Raw genomic sequence first — 21,927 nt, forward strand, 5'->3', positions numbered from 1 at the left:
AAAAAAACGATAAGGTGTGGTGTGCACACCTGTAATCCCAGCACATTGCAAAGCAGAAGCAGATGGATCTCTGAGTTTGAGGCCAGCCTGGTCTACAAAGTCCAGCACAGCCAAGAGCCAGGGCTACAAAACCCTGTCTGGAAAACAACAAAAAACCCAAACAAATAAAACCTATAGTAGAAATGTGTTCTCAGCTAATTTTAAATGTCTGATGTAGTTTAGTTTGGCTCTTATAAGTTTATGTATTTGGGTATAGACTGTGGAGCTAAATAATTGTCATTTGGCTTGAGATTGTGGGGTTTTTGTTCCCCCTTAGAGTTACTAAATAATATATTATTGTTAATAATAATACATAAAATTTCCAGAGTGCCTCTATGGTGGTTTCTTTTATCAAATGACTTGCAAACTAGACATACATAAGCCAGAGGATGAGATGTGAAGATCTGTCCTCTAGGAGAAGTGGGATTGGACAAGTGGAGGATAAAGGAAGGGGATGTGGAGCTACGGAAAATATTAGGCTTGAAGGTTGGTGTGACCCCCCCTTTATGTGTGTCAAAAAAGAGGTTATTGTGTCATCAATGGAGGGTTTCTGTTGGGTGGTAGATTAGGATAGACCATTTGACATGGTGTCAGATTGTTAGAAAATGTTTTTTTTTTTTAATTCATCTTTTTATTAATGACTAAAATTTTTCTCTTCTTTTCCTAATATTAGGAATTATCTTCATTCGAAAAGATTTTGTGGCCCCTCATGTGATAGGATCTAGTTTACTTAGTATTCTGCTGTCCTGTTGTCATTAGTAACTAGTTAGCAACCAATTTTCTAGGATTAGAAAAACAATTTTTATTAATTGTAGATGACAACTTGCCACTCAAATAATTTTTGACTGAAAACTATTTGGTGATAGAATCTTCTTTAAAATCTGTAACACTTTAGCGAATGGTTTTTGCTTGTTTGTTTTTAAGATAGAGACTCACCATGTATTCCAAGCTGATCTGTGGATTCTTCTTCCCCAGCTTCCAAGTACTGAGATTCCAAGAGTGGGCCCATGACACTTTTTGTCTGTATGAGAGAGGGTCTTACCATATAGACCCAGTCTAGAACTCACTGCGTGGATCAGGTTGCTTTCCATATTCTGGCAATAGTCCTGCCTCTTTTTCCCAGTACTGGGATTGCTGTCACCACAAGTTGCCTTTTGTGTATGTGAGATTTTGGTTCCCCTCCCTTTTTTTTTTTTTTTTTTCCTTTCTTGTTTTGGGGTGAGTGTTGCATTGGATACAGGAAGAACAGAAGTTCAAGGTCACCTTTGATTACTTTTTTTTTTTAAGAATGTTTACTTATTATTTATAGTGTATTCTGCCCAGATGAGGGCACTAGATCTCATTATAGATGGTTATGAGCCACCATGTGGTTGATAGGAATTGAACTCAGGATGTTTGGAAGAACAGCCAGTGCTCTGAGCCATTTTTCCAGCCCCCTAATTACATTTTTGAGTTGAAGGCCAGACTCCTCTACATGAAACCATCTCAAAACCCAGAAGAAAATAGAGTTATAATATGGCTAATTTTTATTTTCTGAGGCTGCATTCATTCTTCTATTTATTTATTGGGAAGGATTCTCACTGTGTAGCCTTGATGATGAACTCACTATGTAGACCAGGCTTATAGAGATTTATCTGCTTCTGCCTCCTGAGTGCTGAGGCTGTACTTAGAAATTAGAAAAAAGGTGCTTTTTAAGAGGCAAAAATTGAAGATGTTGATCAGTAGAAACAGTTCATAGAGCAAGATCTAGAAGAAAGTCTGTTAATGTTTAACAAAAGATAAGGATAAGACCAGGGCTATAGGTAGGGCACGCCTTAAATCCCAGTACTTGGGAGTCAGAGGCAGGCTGATCTCTGAGTTCAAGGCCAGCCTGGTCTACCAGGGAAGTTCTAGGATATCCAAGGAAGGCTACACAGGAGAAACCCTTCTCTAAAGGACAAGAGAAGTTGATTTTTGTGGTCAGATTTTAGGAAAGAATTGGGGAGTTCACTGAAATAGGAGGCAAGGTCCTTGAGAAATGTAGCATTTGAGGCTTGAAAGGACTTGAGAATCGTTTTGGAGAGTGTTATGACAGGATTCCTGCTATAACTGATATAACTATTATAACTGATAACCCAGAACTCAAGCAGTTTCTTTGACCTGGAAGGAAGTTGGAAAGGCCAATAGTAAAATAACAAGTGTAATAATATTACTAGGTAATAATATTAATGAGTATAGCAATAGTATTCAGGAAGATTTAGAAGCTAATGCATTTCAAGTACAGCCATGGTGGCTACCAGAGCTAAAGCACATGTCTTAATATAGTTGTAAAAAGACACATTAATAGTATGCTTAGTATAAAATAACATGGGAATTTTAAAAAGATTTATAACTGAGCTATACTCAGACTATAAATGGATTGAATGCTAGCCTTTAGGTTTACTAGGATTATGCATAAGTATTATTGACTCATAATCATCAGCACTGTTTACTGTGTGTGAAAGCAGAGCCTCAATTGAATGGCACATAATATATAAACACCTTTTCCATTGTTTTCTTATGTTGCTGGTGAGCACAATAATGGCAGGTGGCTCAGTTTCAGACAATGAAGAAAATAGATATCAAGTTAAACTTTAGAAGTTATCAGCTACCGTCAAGTTTAATTTTCCAGATAGCATACCAAATTCCTTATTTAAGTTTTAACTTCAAAGCTGGGCATGGTGATGCATGCCTTTTATCTTAGGGAGGCCTGTCTTTGGGGGTGGGGACCAAAAAGTTTTTGTTTCAAAAGACTTTAAATTCTTAAAATGTGTTTAGGAACACACACTGCAGGCTAGAAGGTTCTTTCTTCATCTTTTCATCTTCAACTAAAAATTACCTTTTATTGTGTCCACCAAGTAATCTGGCCTTCTTATGAGATCTCTAAGCCATTTTGAATTCATATTCTTTGTAATGGTGTTGCCTGCTTCTTGGAAGCAGAGGTTGAACATAATAGATGCTCAGTATACAAAAAGAAGTTTGTTTCAGTCTGTGATTTAGGTAGAATAACCAGGAATGGGAAGATCAACTGTTTGTTCTTAAAAATTCTCATGTTCACAAATACTTTCACAGTGAAAAGCTAATTTATTTCTAATTGTAGAGGGATTTAAATCCAGCAACGTCGAAACTCTGGCTGGAATATATAGACAAGCCCTTAGCACGCATCTTTAATCCCAAACAATGAAGGTAAAGTTAGTTGGTCGAAGGAAGTAGCCATGTTGGAAAGTGTCTAATTGAGAAGAAGACAAAGTGATAAATAAGAGGAAGATTTGACAGAATAGGATATGTCCAACTCTCACAAGAAGAGACAGGAAAAGGAGAGCAGTATATATAGAGAGGAAGAGAATAGGCAGCTTTATCAGGAGAGTTTTACAGAGACAGGTTGCAGAAAGAGAACAAGGTAGACATAGGTGAAGACAGAACAAACCAGAGAATGAAGAATAAGCCAGGAGATTAGAAAACTTTGTCAAAGTTAGTATGAAGCCAAGCAGAGCAATTCAGTCAGAAGTAGGAGAAGTCAGTTTGAATCAGTCAGCTTGGAAAGGCGTTTGAGCCAGAACAGCTGAGTTGAACCAGCCCCCAGAGTTCAGAAAGAACAAGAAAGGCTGAACTTATTCAGCAGTCTTGGAGGCTGAAAACATTCTAGGCTTACATTAGATTGTATGGAGGCTAGAAGCTTCCAGGACTGGGCCTAGGCCAGCAGACCGAGGCTATACACTTTGTAAAGGACAATTGCATCAAGCATAATAAAAGTTACTTTTAAAAAGTTTTTTTTTTTCATTTACTTGTTGGCAAGTAGATGGGCCATGTGTGTATGTGCCAGAATACAGTATTCTAAGGCATGCATGTTGAGGCTGTGGGACAGTTTGCACGAGTCTGATCTATCTTTCCATAGTATGTGTGTCAGGGATGGAATTCAGGTGTCTGTCAGATTTGGTGGCAAGTACCTTTACCTGCTGAGCCCTCTAGTTAGATTTAAAAGTATTATGTCTTTAAGAGACAACAGGCATGGTAAAAAACTAAACTACTTACATATATAAGTCTTTGCTTTCACAGCCCACTAAAAGCTGTTTTTCTGAGTTTAGTATTCCTCTTATTTCTCTTCTAAGACTAGTTTTTTATTTGGTAAAGAAGAAAATCTATTCAGTTTATGAAAACAAGTGTGCATGTGATGCTTTTTTGAGATAGGGTCTCCTTGTAGCCCAGGTTTGTCGCCAACTCTCAGTTCTCCTACCTCAGCTTTCTAAGTTCTGAGATACTTGGGTGTGTGTGGTTCTGCCTTGCCTACTCTCTGTCTTAGGAGCAAAAGCTGCATTTTTGATTGAGTTGGTTATAATACACACTGATGTTTTTGGAACTTGCTGTTTTGTGTCCTGTATGTGTGATGGATGTATGTGAATGAGCAGGTATGAGCATTTAGGCTTGTACATACAGAGCCCAGAACAGAAAGGTGACTTTCTCTGTTGCTCTTCCTCACTGCTTTAAAACAGAATCTCTTTTTCTAAGTGGGAAGCTCCGCTTTTCAGCTCGGCTGGCTGACTAACCAGGCAGAAGGCTGTCTGGATTAGCTCATGTCCTGCCCTCCCTGCAATGCTGTTCCGGGTGTGCACAGCTGTGCTGGTTTTTTATGTGTGTCTGGGGAGTCAAGCTCAAAAGTACTCATGTTTGCAGTGTAAGCACTCTACCTCACTTAGCTGTTTCCCCAGCTCCAGAACAATTGTTTTGTTTAAAGCTTTATTTATAGTGTTCTGCCTGCATGTCTGCCTCCTTGCCAGATGAGGGCACCAGATCTCATTATAGATGGTTGTGAGCTACCCTGTGGTTGCTGAGAACTGAACTCAGGACTTTTGGAAGAACAGCCAATGTTCTTAAACTCTGAGTCATCTCACCAGCTTCAATTGGTTTGTTTTGAAAGATTTATTTTTATGTATGAGTGTTTTCCTGCATGTGTGTTAATGCACCACATACTGATGTCTGTGGAGGCTAGAAGAGGCCATCAGATTCCTGAGAACTGGAGTTTTAGATGGTTGTGAGTCACAATGTGAGTGCTGAAAACTGAACCTGCAAGAACAGGGAGTGCTCTTAACCACTGAGCTGCCTTGCCAGCCTCTGCAGCCCCATAGCTAGCTGTCTCTCTCCCCTGTCCCCACTGCTGTTTTTTTTTCTATGCGTTTATGTGAGGGTTTTGGATTCTAGAGTTACAGACAGTTGTGAGCTGCCGTGTGGGTGCTGGGAATTGCATCCAGCTCCTCTGGAAGAGCAGTCAGTGCTCTTAACCTGAGCTGGCAACCTGTTGTTTTTTTTGTTTGTTTATTTTTGTTCTTTTCGGGGGGGGGGGGCTGTGGTCTCACTATGTAGCACAGGGTAGCCTCAGTCCCACTATATACTCCTGGCTGTTCTCAGATCTTAAGAGTTAGAATTATATGCTTGACCCATCAGGCCAAGAATGATTTATATATGTGTATGGTTTGTACATGTTTTGTGGGTGTATGCATGTGGAGGCCAGAGGTCAATGTCGGGGCTGTTTGAGATGGGGCCTTACTATGTATCCCTGGCTGTCCAAGTTGGCCTTAAACTCAGAGAGAGCTACCTGTCTCCGTCTCCACAGTGCTGGGATTTAGACTGTGTACCACCACATGTGTCCAATGGATGGTTCTTGAAGTAACTGGTTTAATGTCATCATTTTGGGCAAAAGTATAAATGGTTTCTTGGGAGGAAAGGAATTGAGGTCATTATTAGTTGACTTGAAATGCAATTTATCTTGATTATACTTTTTTTTCTTTCAGAAAAACCTTGTGTAGAAGCTGGGTCAGCAAGAACATCACTCCTTATACTGGTGTCCATTTTTTTATGTGCAGCTTTTGTTATGTTTTTGGTATATAAGAATTTTCCTCAGCTTAGTGAGTAAGTATACAGCTGAAAATGTCTAGATATTTTAGAAGTAAAGTGAATTAGAATAGAAGTATTACAGTGTTTGTATACCAATGCTCGTGGATTATAGCCAGTCTATGAGCCATGTTAGCTTCAGATTTCCTTACTGCTGTCTTGTGTTTTTGGTTTTTAGATAGTCTCTTACCTCTTTGCTTTAAATTTTCTGATTTCAACTGAGATATATCCCCTCCTTTCTTCATCCCCTTTCTTTTCTTTCCTTTTTTCTCTCTCTCTTTTATTAAAGAAACAAAATTAGAATTTTAAGAAAAGGGCAGGACAGTCATGGTGGTGCAAACCTTTAGTCCCGGCATCCCAGGGTAGAGGTGGATATATCTCTATGAATTGAAGGCTAACCTCCTTTATAAAGAAAAGCTTAGGAGTCCACATCCAAGGCTTTTCAAAGGTTTTTCAAGCTAGAAAGTTGCCTTACCTCTTGATTTTGTTTGTGTGGGTGTGGGTGTGGGTGGGTGTGTGGGTGTGGGTGTGACTTTCCTAGAACTGACTCCCTGATTGAGGTGGGCATCATATGTCCACCGTGCACACCTTTAGTCTCAGCAGCTGGAGCTCTGAGTTCTAGGACAGCCGGGGCTCCACAGAAAAAAGGGGGGAAAATCAGACTGGCTACATAGGTAACTTATTTGTCAATTATTTTTTTGTTTTGTTTTGGTATTTCAAGATAGGGTTTCTTTCTGTAGCCTTGGGTGGCCTGGACTCACTTTGTAGGCCAGGCTGGCCTCGAACTCATAGCAAGTACTGGTTGCTTATTTTGCTACATATATTTTGTATCCTTTTTATTCCCAAAAAAGAAAAGAAAATGTTCCAAAATAAGTAATGACTTTTCCTGTTAAAATGTTAATTCAGGGGCCCATTAGATGCCTTAGCAGGTAAAGACACTGGCCAACTATGAATGATGTCCTGAATTTGATTTCTAGGATCAGATGGTAGGAGAGAAGCTGCTCCTGAAAGCTGTCCTCCAACCCTCACACACATGTGCAAACACTATTAAATTATAAAAAATAGAGATTTAATTCAGTATTTAAAAATAAAATAAAAACTGGGTTTATTTTGATTTTTGAGATAGAGTCTCACTCTGTAGCCCTTGCTAGCCTGGATCTCACAGAAATCCACCTGCCTCAGCCTTCTGAGTGCTGGGATTACAGGTATGCACTGAGGTTACATAGGGAATTTAAAGCTAGACTAGACTACATGGTGAAACTGTTCCTCAAAATGGAGAGGAGGAAGATTAACTTTCCTGTATTTTGAGCTGGGATATTGCTGTATAAAGTGTGATTTCAGTAAAAGTTTTAGTGAACTTTTAAAAGATTTATTTACTATGTACATGAGTACTCTATCTGCATGTACACCTGCATGCCAGAAGAAAGCATCAAATCCCAGTAGAGATGGCTGTGAGCCACCATGTGGTTGCTGGGAGTTGAGCTCAGGACCTCTGGAAGAGCAGTGCTCTTAATTTATTGAGCCATCTCTCCAGACCGTGAATTTTTATTATAAATGATTATTGACCTTAGTTTAGAAAAATTACCCAAAAGTATGTTTTTTGCTTTTTTCTTTCGTTTGTTTGCTTGTTTGGTTTTGTTTTTTTGTTTTTTTTTTGAGACAGGGTTTCTCTTGTAGTCCTGGCTGTCCTAGACTCATAGACCAGGCTGGCCTGAACTCACAAAGATCTGACTGTCTCTGCCCCTCCCCTCCCAGTGCTGAGATTAAAGGCGTATACTACTATGTCAGGCTTGTTAAGTATGTTTTTAATATATTAATAGCGATGGTTCATTTCTTAATATTTAATTTAAAATTTAAGCCAGTATTGAAACAGATGATGCTTTTAATTTTTGGGTTGTGTCATTTTGAACTTTAATTTGTGCCTGTGTTTGTGTGTGTGTGTTTACAGACTGTTGAACCCAAAAAAAAAAAAATGTAAATTTTCCTTATTACAGATTAATTGCATTGCACCATTTTGGCTTAAAATCCCATATTTTGAATTTGAATTTGATTTTGATCATGGAACTCTGGTTTTTATATTTTCTTACATTACTATTTTATTTTTTAGAGAAGAAAGAGTGAATATGAAGGTTCCAAGAGATATGGATGATGCCAAGGCTCTAGGAAAAGTTCTCTCCAAATACAAGGACACCTTTTATGTACAAGTACTGGTTGCTTATTTTGCTACATATATTTTGTATCCTTTTATCTGAAAAAATATTTTCTAGTTTGTTCAAGAAACTATTCCCAAAAAAGAAAAGAAAATGTTCCAAAATAAGTAATGACTTTTCCTGTTAAAATGTTAATTCAGGGGCCCATTAGATGCCTTATCAGGTAAAGACACTGGCCAACTATGAATGATGTCCTGGATTTGATGCCTAGGATCAGATGGCAGGAGTTACCCTTCCCAGTCTGGTTTCTCTTTCTACTTCTTAACAAGTGCTTCTACTCACTGAGCCATCTTGCTAGCCCTAGTACTTTTGAATGTTAAACTCAGTGTGAAAAGCCACTTTTTAAATTGAGAGGACAGGGAGAGATTGGATCTTGGTGCATATAACAAAGATTTCATTTACTAGCACAGGGCTGTTAGAACTGGGTGAGCCATGTAAGCACATGAGAAAAAGGAACATGTAAGATTAGTTTTACTTCCATGTTGTACTTGAGTCTGTGTATCAGATAATTTTATCATTTCAAAATCCATGTGCATTTTGGTATGTGCTGGCATTGATCAAGGGCCTGCAGTGCACTGAATACCTTCGTCACCTCCATTCTTAGTTGAGCCCTAAAAATTATTGATGAGATTTTTGTTGTTGTTTTTAGAGTTAGAAACAGATCTTTATTTTAAACTCTGTTCTACCTAATCAGCGTTTTTCACCCACTGGGGAAGCAGAGACCTTCCCAGGCTTCCCTGTCTTTTGTTTAGGTGCTGCCTTTGTGTGGTCTGCGGCTGTGGTGGGGTGGCAAGCAGCAGCAGCAGCCATTGCTGCCTTCTTTGACGCCTGCTTAGCCTTTTTGCTTCCTTGGCAGCTCTGAGAGCCTGTTCTCGCCGAGCTTTCCTAACTTCAGGTTTCTGGTTCCATTGGCCATTATGTCAGCAGGAGATGCAGCAGTGATGGCCCGCTGGAACTTGACTACACAGCGGCCGGCTCTTTTCTTTTGAACCTCTTCCCACGGGCTCTTCTTGTGCTTTCCTCTGTAGAGGACAGTCCAGTTTGTCTGCCGAGGATTCCTTTTGGAAAGGAATGTGGACTCAAACTGGAAAACCTTCCTGTTGGTCCTGGCATAGCACTGCCCTGTCTTGTAGCCGCTGAAACTTCACAGCTCTACCTTCTTGGTGATAGCTGCTGGCTAGCCAGAGGAAAGATGTCAAAGAGAAAGCTTGATGAGATATTTTAATTTCTTTTGCTTTTTTGCTTTTTTGAGACAAGATCTCCTTGTATTGCCTTGGCTGACCTGGAACTCATTATGTAGACCAAACTGTCCTCAAACTCAAAAAGATCTGCTTGTTTCTCCCTACCCAGTGCCAAGATTAAAGGTGTGTGCCACTAAGCCTGGCCCTCCTTTCTTTTTGAACTATTTCTCTGAAGTACGCTTTGTATTTTATATTCAAAACATTTCAACTCAGACTTGCCTCCTCTCAGTGTCTCTCAGCAGCCATATAACTCCTATAGTCTCAAACTTGTATATAAAATTTTTTTGGAGGTGTGTCTATTAGGGTTTTTTTTTGTTGTTGTTGTTTTTAAAGGAAGCTCTCCTTAAGCTGCTGTGTGGCCAGTAATGACAGTGGACCTGTGATCCCTCTGAATCCATCTCCTACATATGCCACCATGCTTGGCTATTACTTTTATTTTGTTTTATCCTTTTATTTTAAATGTACTTATTTTTTGTTGATTGGTGTTTTGCTTACATGTATTTCTGGGTGAGGGTGTCAGAAGGCCTGGACCTGGAGTTATAGACAATTATGATCTACCATGTCAATACTAGGAATGAACCTGGGATCTTGGAAGAACAGACAGTGTTCTTAACCATTGAGCTGTTTCTCCAGTACCCTTTATTTTATTACTTATTTTGGCTGTCGTTTTTAAAAGTTTGTTATCTTGATTCTAGTGTTATTTCATTTAGCCAATTTAAAAGCATTGTAAATACATGCTAAGTGCATGTCTTATGTTTTGAGTATTACAGAATAAAATTCCTAAGCAGCTAGAATATGAATGGTAGATAAAGACATGGCACAGTTGTTAACACACCCAGTCCACATAGCACTAATTAGTGTGTTTTCAATCTCAGCACTAGGGTGGCGGAGGCAGGGGGTCTCGGAGTTTGAGTCTAACCTGGTCTATAAAGAAAGTTACAGGCCATCCAGGGTCTATGAAATGAGACCTGTCTCAAAAACACCAAAACAAACAAACAAAAAATTACTGAAGACTTTCTTTCGCTGAGCTGCCCGATTTGTCTCTGCCTAGTGCCAACTGGGTGTTCTTCCTAGATTTCCACTTGTTTATTACCAACATGTTTGTTTGTTTACTGCATTTTTGTATTATTAGTCAGTTGGTAGCTAGGTTGGAGCTGGAGGAATTCTGGCTGGCAACTTACATACTTTTTAGATATTTGGTTATGATTTTACATTATCATTTAATTATAAGTGGGGTATTCCTAGTCCCCAAACCAAAATATCCAGAATCTCTAAAATATACAACTTGTTTTAGGGCAGATATGATACTACAGATAGAAAAACTCACCAGACCTCATGGGACAGGTTTCAGTACAACGTAAAAGTAATAGTACTACATAAAATAATTTGTACTGTAATACATAAGTTTTGTGTTAAAATTTCTTCAGAGTATATTGTAAAACTTTTGCTTCATTATTTTCTAATCCTTAACTTAGAAGTTAACAGTTTGCAAACGTTTGCTATCCCAGGTTCCATATTCCTCAGTATACTCTCCGGATTTCTTTATCCCTTTCCACTAGCCTTATTCCTTGTTTGTTTGGTAAGTATGTGAAATGAATTTGGAGACTGGGAAAATAAGTAAAATATTGAGGGTTGGAAGTAGTGTCATTATGCATAGCTATAGAGGAAAGCCTCCTTATTCTTAAGATAACAGCTGGCAGTAATTACTGGAAATGGTCAAAAGTTTAATGAAAAATGCCTGTTTATTTTTGAGTTACAGTTTGAGAAAGGACTAGATCAAATGGGTTCTTATTCTCTAGATAAGAGATGTCATATAGGCTACCCTGCCTGGCCCTAAAAGAGCTAAAGTAAGCAAATGCATCTGCAGGAATGAGGTGGGAAAATACGAAGTGCACGTGTCTTCTTGTTTTCCAGTGTTCTGGACTTGGTGCCTCCTTCTGCTACATGCTCTCATACTTAGTGGGAAGACCTGTTGTATACAAGTACCTAACAGAGAAAGCAGTAAAATGGTCGCAGCAGGTAGGCATTGACTTTTGGTTTTGCTTTTTTGTGGGTTTTTTTTTTTTTTTTTTTTTTTTTTTTAGTTTTGTCATCCTTTAAAAAAAATGTTTGTTTTGAGATGGGGTCTCACTATGTAGCCCTGACTGGCTAGGAACTCACAGAGATCGCCTGCCTTTGTCTCCTAAGTGCTGGGATTATAGGAGCTGGAAAATTTACTTTCGTTTTAAAATTTCTTTTAAATTTGTACAGTTTATGTGTATGTACATGTCTTGTGTGTGTGTTGATGCCTGTGGAGGCCAGAATAGAGTGTCAGATCCCCTGGAGCTGGAGGTACAGGACTCAGGTCTTCTGTAAATCCACCAGGTGCTCGTGACTGCAGAGCTGTTGCTCTAGCCCCAGTCACTTCACTTTTTGAGACAGGGTATCATATAGCCCATGCTGACCGTGAATTCTTGATCTTCCTGTTGCCATTCTTTTTTGCAGAAGTCAATGTCAATATGAAGGCGTCCCAAAATTAGTTACTTCCGTCAGGATCTTTAAAAAGACTAGGAGCATGACGAAGTTGGCTCAGGCCTATAATTCCAACAGTATAATTCTGAGGAGGTGGATCGCAGGGAGTTTGAGACCAGCCTGAGCTACAAAGTGAGTCCAGGAGAACCAAGGCTACACAGTGAAAACATGTCTGGAAAAACAAGGAAACAAAACAAAACTAGGAATGATTAATATACTTTATACAGAATAATGCTACTATAGTCTTTGTGGTGTAGTAGACATTTAGTTATTGTAACAAACGCTGGAGAAAGACAAACATGATTTTGCTACAAGGTTTCAGTTTGTATCCTTAGCTGTGTTTGTTCTAGGGCAGTGTAAGACAGAGTTAGGGCAATGGAAGTTTGGCAGGGTCTATTCACCTCATGGCAAAAAGGAACCCAATAGAGGCTCCTGGATGGGAGCAACATACAAGTCCAAGAACACTCACTCTTCAAGTAGCCTGCTTCCTCCAGCCCCGCCCCGCCTCCCCAGTGTCTATTACCTTAATAGCACCAGCAAGTAGAGACCTAGGTTTCAATGTGTGTTACAGTTGGTAACTTTTCCTTTTAAACCATAACAGAATTCTATTTTTCTAATAGATCGAAAGAAATAATTACATCTTATAGGAAATATAGAGATCATTCTGCCTTAGCCCCTTGTTTTAGAAAAGAAAGGAAAGTTTTGTATTTTACTTCAATTTGTGATCACTTGTAAAACATCTTGAAATCTCTGGGTAGACTTCATGTAGACTTTGAATCTAGTGCCTTTTTTATATATGCATACTGAGTATTAGATTTACATATACAGTTTTCTTTGGAATAGCTGTTTTATGTAAGTGATTTTGCTAGTTATGCAGAAATATAAGTAATCAGTATTTAGTCAGTGAAAATTTTCTATATGCTTGTTTAATGTTTATCAACAATAGGTCAGTTCACTCACATATTGTAAGAGCATAAAATGAAGATGATGTAAAATCTTCTAAAAATTGGAAACTGGATGCCGGGATGTGTAACTTCAGTGGTAGCACATTTACCTAGTGTGAATGAGGCCGTAAGATCAAACACCCTCCCCATATCACCATGAAAACTAAGATCAGGGCTGATGACATGGCTCAGTGTATAAGATCATGGCCCTAAAAGCCTAACGGGTGAATTTGATCTCTGGAGCCCATCTAAACGTGAAGGAAGGAAAGAAAGAGCTTGTTCTACAGACTGTCTTTTGGCTTTGTCATGTGTGCATATGATGATAATTACTTTTTAAAGAAATTAACTCAGGGCTGGTAGCATGCACCTTTAATCCTAACATGGATAGGCAGAGGCAGGTGGGTCTCTGTAAATTCAAGGCCAACCTGGTCTTATCTGGTGAATGGCAGACCAGACAGAACTACATAGTGAAAACTTGTCTTTACAAAAGAAAAAAAGGGCCATCCTGGTGGCACCCGTCCCAGCACTCGGGAGGCAGAGGCAGGCAGGTCTTTGTAAGTTTGTGGGCCAGCCTGGTCTGCAAAGTGAGTCCAGGACAGCTAAGGCTACATAGAGAAACCCAGTCTCAATTTTTTTTTTGTTTTGTTTTTTTGTTTTGTTTTATATGTGTGTGTGGTTCTGGGGCTTTAACCCTGAAGGCAAATGTTATATCACTGACCTACATCCCCAGAAAACACACATTGTTCCTGTTGGGTAAATTGTGATGTGTCTGGTATGAGAATTTGGGGAATTTATATCACATTAAGCAATTTACCTTCAAGATTGGTTTTAACTAATACTGGTTCTTTTTTCATGACAGGTAGAGCGTCATAGAGAACATCTCATTAACTACATTATATTTTTGAGGATCACACCATTTCTGCCTAATTGGTTTATTAATATTACGTCACCTGTGATAAATGTGCCACTGAAAGTGTTTTTTATTGGCACTTTTCTAGGTAAGACCTCTGGCTCATGCTGTGTGACAGCTCATCATGTGCGTGTCCAACTGTCCAGCTGGCCTAGATTGCCTGCTGTGTGCAAAATCACCAGCACCATATATAACTCTTGGGCACAAAGCCTGGCCTAGATAGCTTGTTCAGTGTGTTCTAAGATGGTACCTCTTTAAAGGATGAACACTTTCTACTAGATATTATTTTAATAACCGTAAATTAAGTAGAACCCTTCACCTACTTTTTTTTTTAAACATTTTTATTTTTTGGTGATATTAGGGCTCAAAGCCCAAACCCAGGGCTTGTGTAGGTCAAGCCAGAAGTTCTTATACCACCAACCACATACATAGCCCCAGAGTATTTTTTTCTAAATGGTCCTGCAGCCCTTTCATCCTATGCCAGTGAAAGCCATTTAGGGCAGAGATGACAGGCTGTCAGGGCTGCGAGCTTTACAGGCTGAAAGCTCTTCTCCGGAACATGGACTGCATGCTCTCAGATGAGCAGCCCAGGTCAAGTCCCAGCTGCCTGTAGCCTTCCAGATGTTTGGTAGTGATGACTAGGAACTGACCAAAGACAGATTTTTTTTTTTTAAATACTTTTCTCTACTCCACAAACTTCACTGTGTTCCTTGCAAAACTTATTTGTTTACGTTTTTGGAGACAGGGTTTCTCTTTGTATCCTTGGTTGTCTTGGACTTGCTTCATAGACCAGGCTGGACTTGAACTTACAGCTTTTCACCTGCTTCTACCTCCCCAATTTCTGGGATTATAGGTGTGCACCATCTTGCCTTATGCAGTTCTGCCTTATGCAGAACTTTTTTAACTCCTGTCTTTCTCAGGGGAGAAAAGGAAACATTTAGTTTCTGCTTTTTGAGCTTCTTTCGTTTGCATTCTAACTAAATATTGAAATCCATTTTATTAGGGGAATTACCAAAAGTCTAGGGGAAACAAGATCAACAGACATCAAGGGAATGATAACAGGTTTTGAAATTAAGTGGACGTAACTCATTGAAGGGGGTTGAGTGCTTGCCTACTTAATACACAAGGCTCTGAGCTTGGTCTCCAGAACTACAGAAAAAAGAATTAATAATTTTGAGAATTTTGCCTTTCTTGAGGAAGACTACTGTTTTTCTTTGCAGTTTAAATTACTTGAATTTGGCATATAGATTTTTCATGTATTGAATATTAAAGTTTAATGCCTGTGAGGTCTTTTTTTTTTTTTTTACTTTTTTTTTTTTATATTTATGTATGAGTGTTCTATCTTCATGTATACCTGGCGTGCAGGTGTACATGAGGGCATCAGATCCCAGTATAGAGTTGTGAGCCCCCATGTGGTTGCTGGGGATTGAACTCAGGACCTCTGGAAGAGCAGACAGTGTTCTTAACCACTGAGCCATCTCTCAGCCCTGACTTTTATTTTTAAGTTATGTCTGTGTGAGAGTATATGCATGTGAGTGCAGGTACTTGTGAAGGCCAGAGGCATCAAATCTCCCTGGAGTTCTAAGCATTTGTGAACCATCCAACATGGATGTTGGGAACTGAACCCTGGTCCTTTGTAAGAATAGCAAGCATTCTTAACCACAAAGCCATCTTTCCAGCCCCTTGCATTTATTTTGTATTATATAAGCTGCTGTATCTACGCAGACTTTCAGTATCTTTGTGTGTGGAGGGCAGAGCTTGAACCAAGGGCCTTTTGCATGCTAGGCTGCCACCCTACCACTGAGCTACAGACCCTAACCCTTACATCGTTTTAATTTTAAGTTTATTCTACACAGTATGCTCAGCCTAGATTTTTGTGGTGGGCGCTGGGGTGAGCTTGAACCTAGAACTTAATGCATGCTGGGCAAATACCATTTGCATTAGATCTCTAGTCCTTTTTTTTTTTTTTTTTTAATCCCTTTTGGGACAAATTGTTCAGGCTAAGCTTGATCTCCTGCCTCAGCCTCTTCAATAGTAGTTGGAATTACAGGAGTTATTTAGTTTTAAAACATACCAAAAAGTTATGAAGTTACTCTCTGGATGACATTTTCTTGTTTTTATTTGCATTCCCCAAATTTCTGGTTTTCCTGGGTGGTGGTGGCACACACTGTTAATCCGGGCACTTGCAAGGCAGAGGCAGGTAGATCTTGAGCCAGCCCAGTCTACAGAGTGAGTTCCAAGACGGTGAAGGATACACAGAGAGACCCACAAAAGTATGGTTGAAAAAAAATTATCTGCGAGCTGGGTGTGGTGGCACAGACCTTTAATCCCGGCACTCAGGAGGCAGAGGCAGGTGGATCACTGTGAGTTCAAGGTCAGCCTGGTCTACAAAGAGTGTCCAGAACAGCCAAGGCTACACAGAGAAACCTGTCTCCAAAAACAAAAAAAAAATTCATTATCCATAGCTGATTATGAAAAACTGGGTTATTTATAGGTGAGACTAAACTTACTGAGCTTGAAGGTTTTTTAAAGTTTGTTTTATGTGGTACTGTAGATTAAACCTAGGGCCTTGAATATGCTGGGCAAGCATTCTGTCAGTAAGCTATTTCAAAGTGAGGTTTTTTTGTTTGTTTTTTGTTTTTAGACAGGATCTCTTTACATGTAGACCAGGGTTCAGACTCGAAGAGGCCCTTCCGCTTCTGCCTCCCAGGTGCTGAAGTTAAAGATGCGAGTCACCGTGCCCAGCCTGGTTTCTCTTTCTACCTCTGCATGGGTTCTAGGGGTCAGACTTAGGTCCCTAGGCTTCCAAAGCAAGTGCTGCTACTCACTGAGCCATCTTGTTAGCTCTCCTTTTAAATGTTAAACCCAATCTGAAAAGACGCTCTTTAAATTGAGAGGACAGGGAGAGATTGGGTCTTGATGCATATAACAGATTTCATTTACTAGCACAGGCTGTTAGAACTGGGTGAGCCATGTAAGCACATGAGAAAAAGGAACATGTAAGGTTAATTTTACTTCCATGTTGTACTTGAGTCTGTGTCAGATAATTTTATCATTTCAAAGTGTAATCCATGTGCAGCATGCTGGCATTGATTTATTGCCTTCTATGTCCCAAGTACCTGTTTTAAATTCTTAATCCTTTCCTCATAATGCAGATACCTGAGTTCCTAAAAGATACTATGATTAAATATGATTTGGGGTTCTGGAGAGACGGCTCAGTGGTTAAGAGTGCCTGCTGCTCTTATGGTGGAGCTGGGTTCAGTTCCCACATGGGGCTCACTCCTGTGGGTAAGTCTAATGTAGGGATCGGATGCCCTCTTGTGGCTTCTATGGGTACTGCAATACATGGTGTACTCACATGTGCACAATACATGCATACATATGAAAAAATGGTGGTTTTCACTTTAATTGACAGGCTGCCGTCACTACTTACTTACTGTTTTTTTTTTTATTTTAGGTGTTGCACCTCCCTCTTTTGTAGCAATTAAGGCAGGAACGACTCTGTATCAGCTTACAACAGCAGGAGAAGCTGTTTCCTGGAACTCAGTATTTATTTTAATGATTTTGGCTCTTCTTTCTATTCTGCCTGCCATCTTCCAAAAAAAATTAAAACAGAAATTTGAGTGAAGAATCACAGGTTTTCGTTTACCACCACCATCACCACCATCATCATCTCAGGTTAGCAGGTGTATTCATTTTATGCTTTGAAATCACTTCAGTGACTGAAGGAAGGACTTTTAAAGTAAAATATCCCATGAGACAGTTAAAATAATGCATTTATGTGGCAAGGGAGAACAGAAATTGGTATACTATGAGAAGTCCTGTCATCACACCTGTGGGAAATACCTTACACATTACTGTTCGTGAGTAGCTCTGAGACATCACAGTGGCCTGGTCTGCAGTTGTTGCTCTAAATAATTCGTTTAGAGTGTTTTTCTCGTTTATGTCTGCGTAATGACTAAAATAGTGAGCTCAGGCCCAGTGGCACAGCTGTACTCCCAGCTCTTCAGGGGGCTGTGGCCGGAGGACTGCTAGTTTGAGGCCAGCCCTGCAGTAAAGTAGTTACCAACAGTGAGACTAAATAAAATAAAAGTTCAGAGCACAAACGAATACTTGAAGCAAAAGAGTCTTTCATTTTCTTTCTCTGACTGAAAAAAACAAGCACTTTCCGGAAGCCAAGCACTTTTCATTGTAGCAAGGATGAGTTATTTACGTTTTAGGAAATTTTATCATGGATTAGTCTGATAATTTAAATTCTGGCCAGTCTGTTTTCATCTTTTTCTAGGTTTTACAGTATTTCCATCATACCTATGTAAAAGGAGAATTATATACTTGTATCATATTGGTGTTGATAATGTATATTCAGATAATAATATTTTGTTAGTGTCTTTATTATCTCAAAAGGAGTTCTAAAAGTAAATACTGGAAGCATATACTTTTTAGACATTAATTATTTTATAATGAAACAACTGGCAGTAAGACATTAGTGGTTAATATAGTCTATTTGTTCCAGTGACTGTAAAGCTTGTCTCATAGTTCTGTCTGCTCATTAGAGAACGTATTGTGAAATTACCTTCTGTGCATGATATATCTGTGCAATTGCAGTGTTGCCTTCCCCTGGCTACCTTTGGGACAGCACTTGATTAGCACACTTTTTCCCACTGTCTTCCCTCCACACGGTGATTGGTGTCCCCACCATTTCGTGGGAGAGACTTCTTGGCTGTTTATGGATGACCTTTATTCCTTGCCAGGACAAAGTGATATAAATCACTCTAAGATCCAGTTGCTTTGTTCAACAGTTGCTTTACTGGCATGGGAAGTCATTGTGTTTTTATTCTTCAAAGTCTGATCATCTCAAAGCCTGTTTCTCCTGCAAAATGTGGACTAATCCTTTTCTGTCACAGTATTAACATGTGGATATATTACAAATACAAGGAAATAATATTGATAAATATTGTAGTCTATCTTGTGTCCTTTTGTGTGAAATTGTTTTGTCTAGCAAAGTTTTCTTTCTTATTGACCAGAGGCTGAGTAATAAAGCCTTTGTTGTGTTTATAAATGAAATAAACACATAGCTGTTTGGGGCTAAGTTTACAAATATTACTGTATAAATATAATTGAAGCTGGGCATGGTGACATGCTTGCAATCCCAAGATTTGGGAAGAGGAGGTTCAGGGTTAACGTTGGCTACATAGTGAGTTTGAGGCCATAACCTGGGCTATGTAAAAACCTGACTCAGAAAACATATATATTCATTCATGTGAATTTCTATTAGGCCTTTACAAATAAATAAAAGCTTGGACAACAGGAACATCCTGTTGTAATGGAAAGTCAAGCAGGTAATGAAGCAATCTGTACACAGAAAAAGACTATTTTGGTTTGTGTATGCTGCCTACCCTATGCTGAGAGTGTTTTCTCTGTCCTCTAGCATATGCCTTCTTTCCCTTTGCTATATTTTTTTCATATATTTAACAGGAGCTGCCACTTTGGTGGGAAATACTTGCTACTCCCAGTAGAAGTAACCATTGTTTTAACATTTTACCCTTGACTGGACCAAGCATGGTGACTCATACCCAATGCTTGGAAGGAGGATAAGGAGCTGGTGGACAGCTTGGGTTGCCTGGGATCTTGTCTCAGGAAAAAACAACTCGGCAGTAGATTGTATCACAAATAGTGGGTGTCACCTGTGTGCATGGAGCACAGATTTGAAACAATGCCAAGCAAATCCATGCTTTAAGCACTCTCTTTTATCTTTGGTGCCAGATACTGACTCTAGGGCCTTGCCCATGCTTCTGCATGCATCATACCGATTCCCCGTAATAACCACCAAGAGAATGTCCTGTTGTAATGGAAAGTCAAGCAGGCTAATGAAGCAGGCTGTATACTGAAAGAGACTGCTTCCTTCTCAGTTTCTGGTTCTTTTGTGGAGCTTTGTTATTTTGAATGTAAACTAGCCAGGCGATGGTAGCTCATTTGAGAGGCAGAGCCAGGTGCATCTCTGAATTCAAGGCCAGCCTGGTCTACAGAGCAAGTTTCAGGACAGCCAGGGCTATATAGAAAGCCACCCACCCTCCTCTCCCTGCAAAAAAGAAAGAAAAAAACAAAACAAAAAAAATCACACAAAATTGGGAGCTAGAGGGTTGGCTCAGTGGCTAAAGAACCCTGGCTCCTCTTCCAGAAGACTCAGGTTCAATTCTTATCACCCACATGGCAGCTCACAACTATCTGTAAGTCTAATGCCAGGGCTCTGACACTCTCACACAGACATACATTCAAGCAAAACACCAATGAACATAAAAATAAAATAAATTATATATTTCTAAAAGTGGAAATAACTTCCCTACCAGTGATATTTGAATGATCCAGTTTCTCTTTTTAGCAAGTGTGTTTGTAATAGCCAGACATGGAAGGAACTCAGGTGTCTTTCGATGGATGAGTGTTAAAAATGAAGTCAAAATTTTAAAAAAGAGCTAGGGGTGGTTGCACATGTAGAATCCTACCCTCAAGAGGTAGGGGCAAAAGGAATAGACATTTAAGGCCAGCCTGATCTACATAATCAAACCCTATCTTCAAGCCAAACAAAACATCCATTTCCTCTATCATTTCAATCACTAGGTTTGAGATACAGCTCAGTAGCAAAGTGCTTGCCTAGCATGTCTGAGGCTTCTGGGTTCATCCTTTCTAGAAAGCATACAACCAAAGAGTAGAAACTAAAGAGACTAGCTGAGTTGATATTTACCTGTAAAACTAGCTATGGCTGGAGAAGCACATTGAGTTTAATGCTAATATTAAGAACCTATCTCAGAAACATAAAGGGGCTGGAGAGGTGGTTTTTCTGTTTCTGAGATAACCGTGGTCTGTCCAAGAACGGAAACTGGGCCATGATAAGTAAGGTTGATCTATTTCCACAAACTGCTCCTTTGAGAAAAGGAAGAGTAGCTGGGACTGCAGTTGAGTAGTGGTATACTTGCATGCACTGTACCACCTTAGGTGCAGTTCATAAGTCTTGCAAGAGAGAAGAAGAAAGTAAAGGAATAGATGAGGTTGATTTGCAGGAGCATAGCTGGGTGGGCTACCAGGTTATGGACTTGGTGACTTCGGAGAGAAGCTGGGCCAGGAACTCTTCTATTTCTGCATCTGAAGCATTCAGTGCCCCAACTTGCCAACATTTTGCATGACAAGTGTTGGTGAGAACATTCTGAAGGTAAAGCCCAAAGATCTGAGTTGGAAGAGTGGTGCCCAGTTTATGTCCTCAAAACTTTAGGTTTGTCTGTTTTAAATAAAGATTTGATGAGTGCCTACAAGGTGTGTGTTATGGCTTTTAAATTGACCACAGGTAACAAATTAGTCTATCATTACTATTATTATTACTAGTATTATAATGGAACAGTCTGTTGTGTGATATTTTGAAGTTGGTTTTGAACAGCTGGCTGTATTCCAGATCTATTAAGAGAAAAAAAAAAAAAGGACCTAAAGAAGCAATTTTAGGTGTTTTTTGGTTTTTTTTTTATTTTTATTTTTTAATATTACAGGTTATTTACTTTGTATCCCAGCTGTAGCCCACTCCTTCATTCCCTCCCAATCCCACCCTTGTTTTTGTTTTTAAAAGATTTTATTTAATGAGTGTTCTGTATGCATGTACACCTGCATGCCAGAAGAGGGCATCAGATTCCAGTAGAGATGATTGTGAGCCACCATGTGGCTGCTGGAAACTTGGGACCCCTGGAAGAGCAGACAGCGCTCTTAAAACTGCTGAGCCATCTCTCCAGCCCCAATTTTAGGTGTTTTGAGAAATATATCAGGGTAGGAGAAATTACTCAGAGGTTAAGAGCATTTGTTTCTCTTGCAAAGAACCAAGATTTGAGTCCCAGTAACCACATGGTGGCCCACAATCATCTGTAACTTAAGTTCCAGAGGATTCTGTACCCTCTTCTGACCTTGGTGGGCACCAGCCATGCATGTGGTGAATAGACATACATTGTGGGCAGTTGGAGAGATAGTTCAGCAGTTAAGGTTGACTGTTGCTCACCTTTGACCTTTGTGCTGCAAACACCTGTAACTTTAGCTCCAAGGACACCTATAGAGACACAAAAGCATAGATAAGTCTTTAAAACATGATGGTAATATGTGCGTGGTGGCACACACCTTTAATCCTAGCACCCAGGGAG

The 21,927-nt window shown here is 39.5% G+C and overlaps 1 protein-coding gene and 1 pseudogene across 2 annotated transcripts; one reads left to right on the plus strand and one right to left on the minus strand.

Moving 5' to 3' along the window:
* Positions 1-5,843: 5,843 nt before the first annotated feature.
* On the plus strand, positions 5,844-21,060 carry Tmem41b (transmembrane protein 41B; the record flags this gene model as incomplete). 2 transcript variants are annotated; one of them, XM_055607440.1, is given in 6 exon segments in its annotated part: positions 5,844-5,961; positions 8,051-8,179; positions 10,880-10,973; positions 11,309-11,413; positions 13,709-13,847; positions 17,217-21,060. In XM_055607440.1, coding segments are annotated over 6 exon segments (755 nt in total), but the record flags the coding sequence as incomplete, so codon positions are not given.
* Positions 8,844-10,493, minus strand: LOC129676912 (60S ribosomal protein L24-like; annotated as a pseudogene).
* Positions 21,061-21,927: the final 867 nt, after the last annotated feature.

This window comes from Psammomys obesus, unplaced genomic scaffold (assembly GCF_907164565.1).
Source record: "Psammomys obesus unplaced genomic scaffold, mPsaObe1.curated_primary_1811, whole genome shotgun sequence".
NCBI classification, from domain to species: Eukaryota; Metazoa; Chordata; class Mammalia; order Rodentia; family Muridae; genus Psammomys; species Psammomys obesus.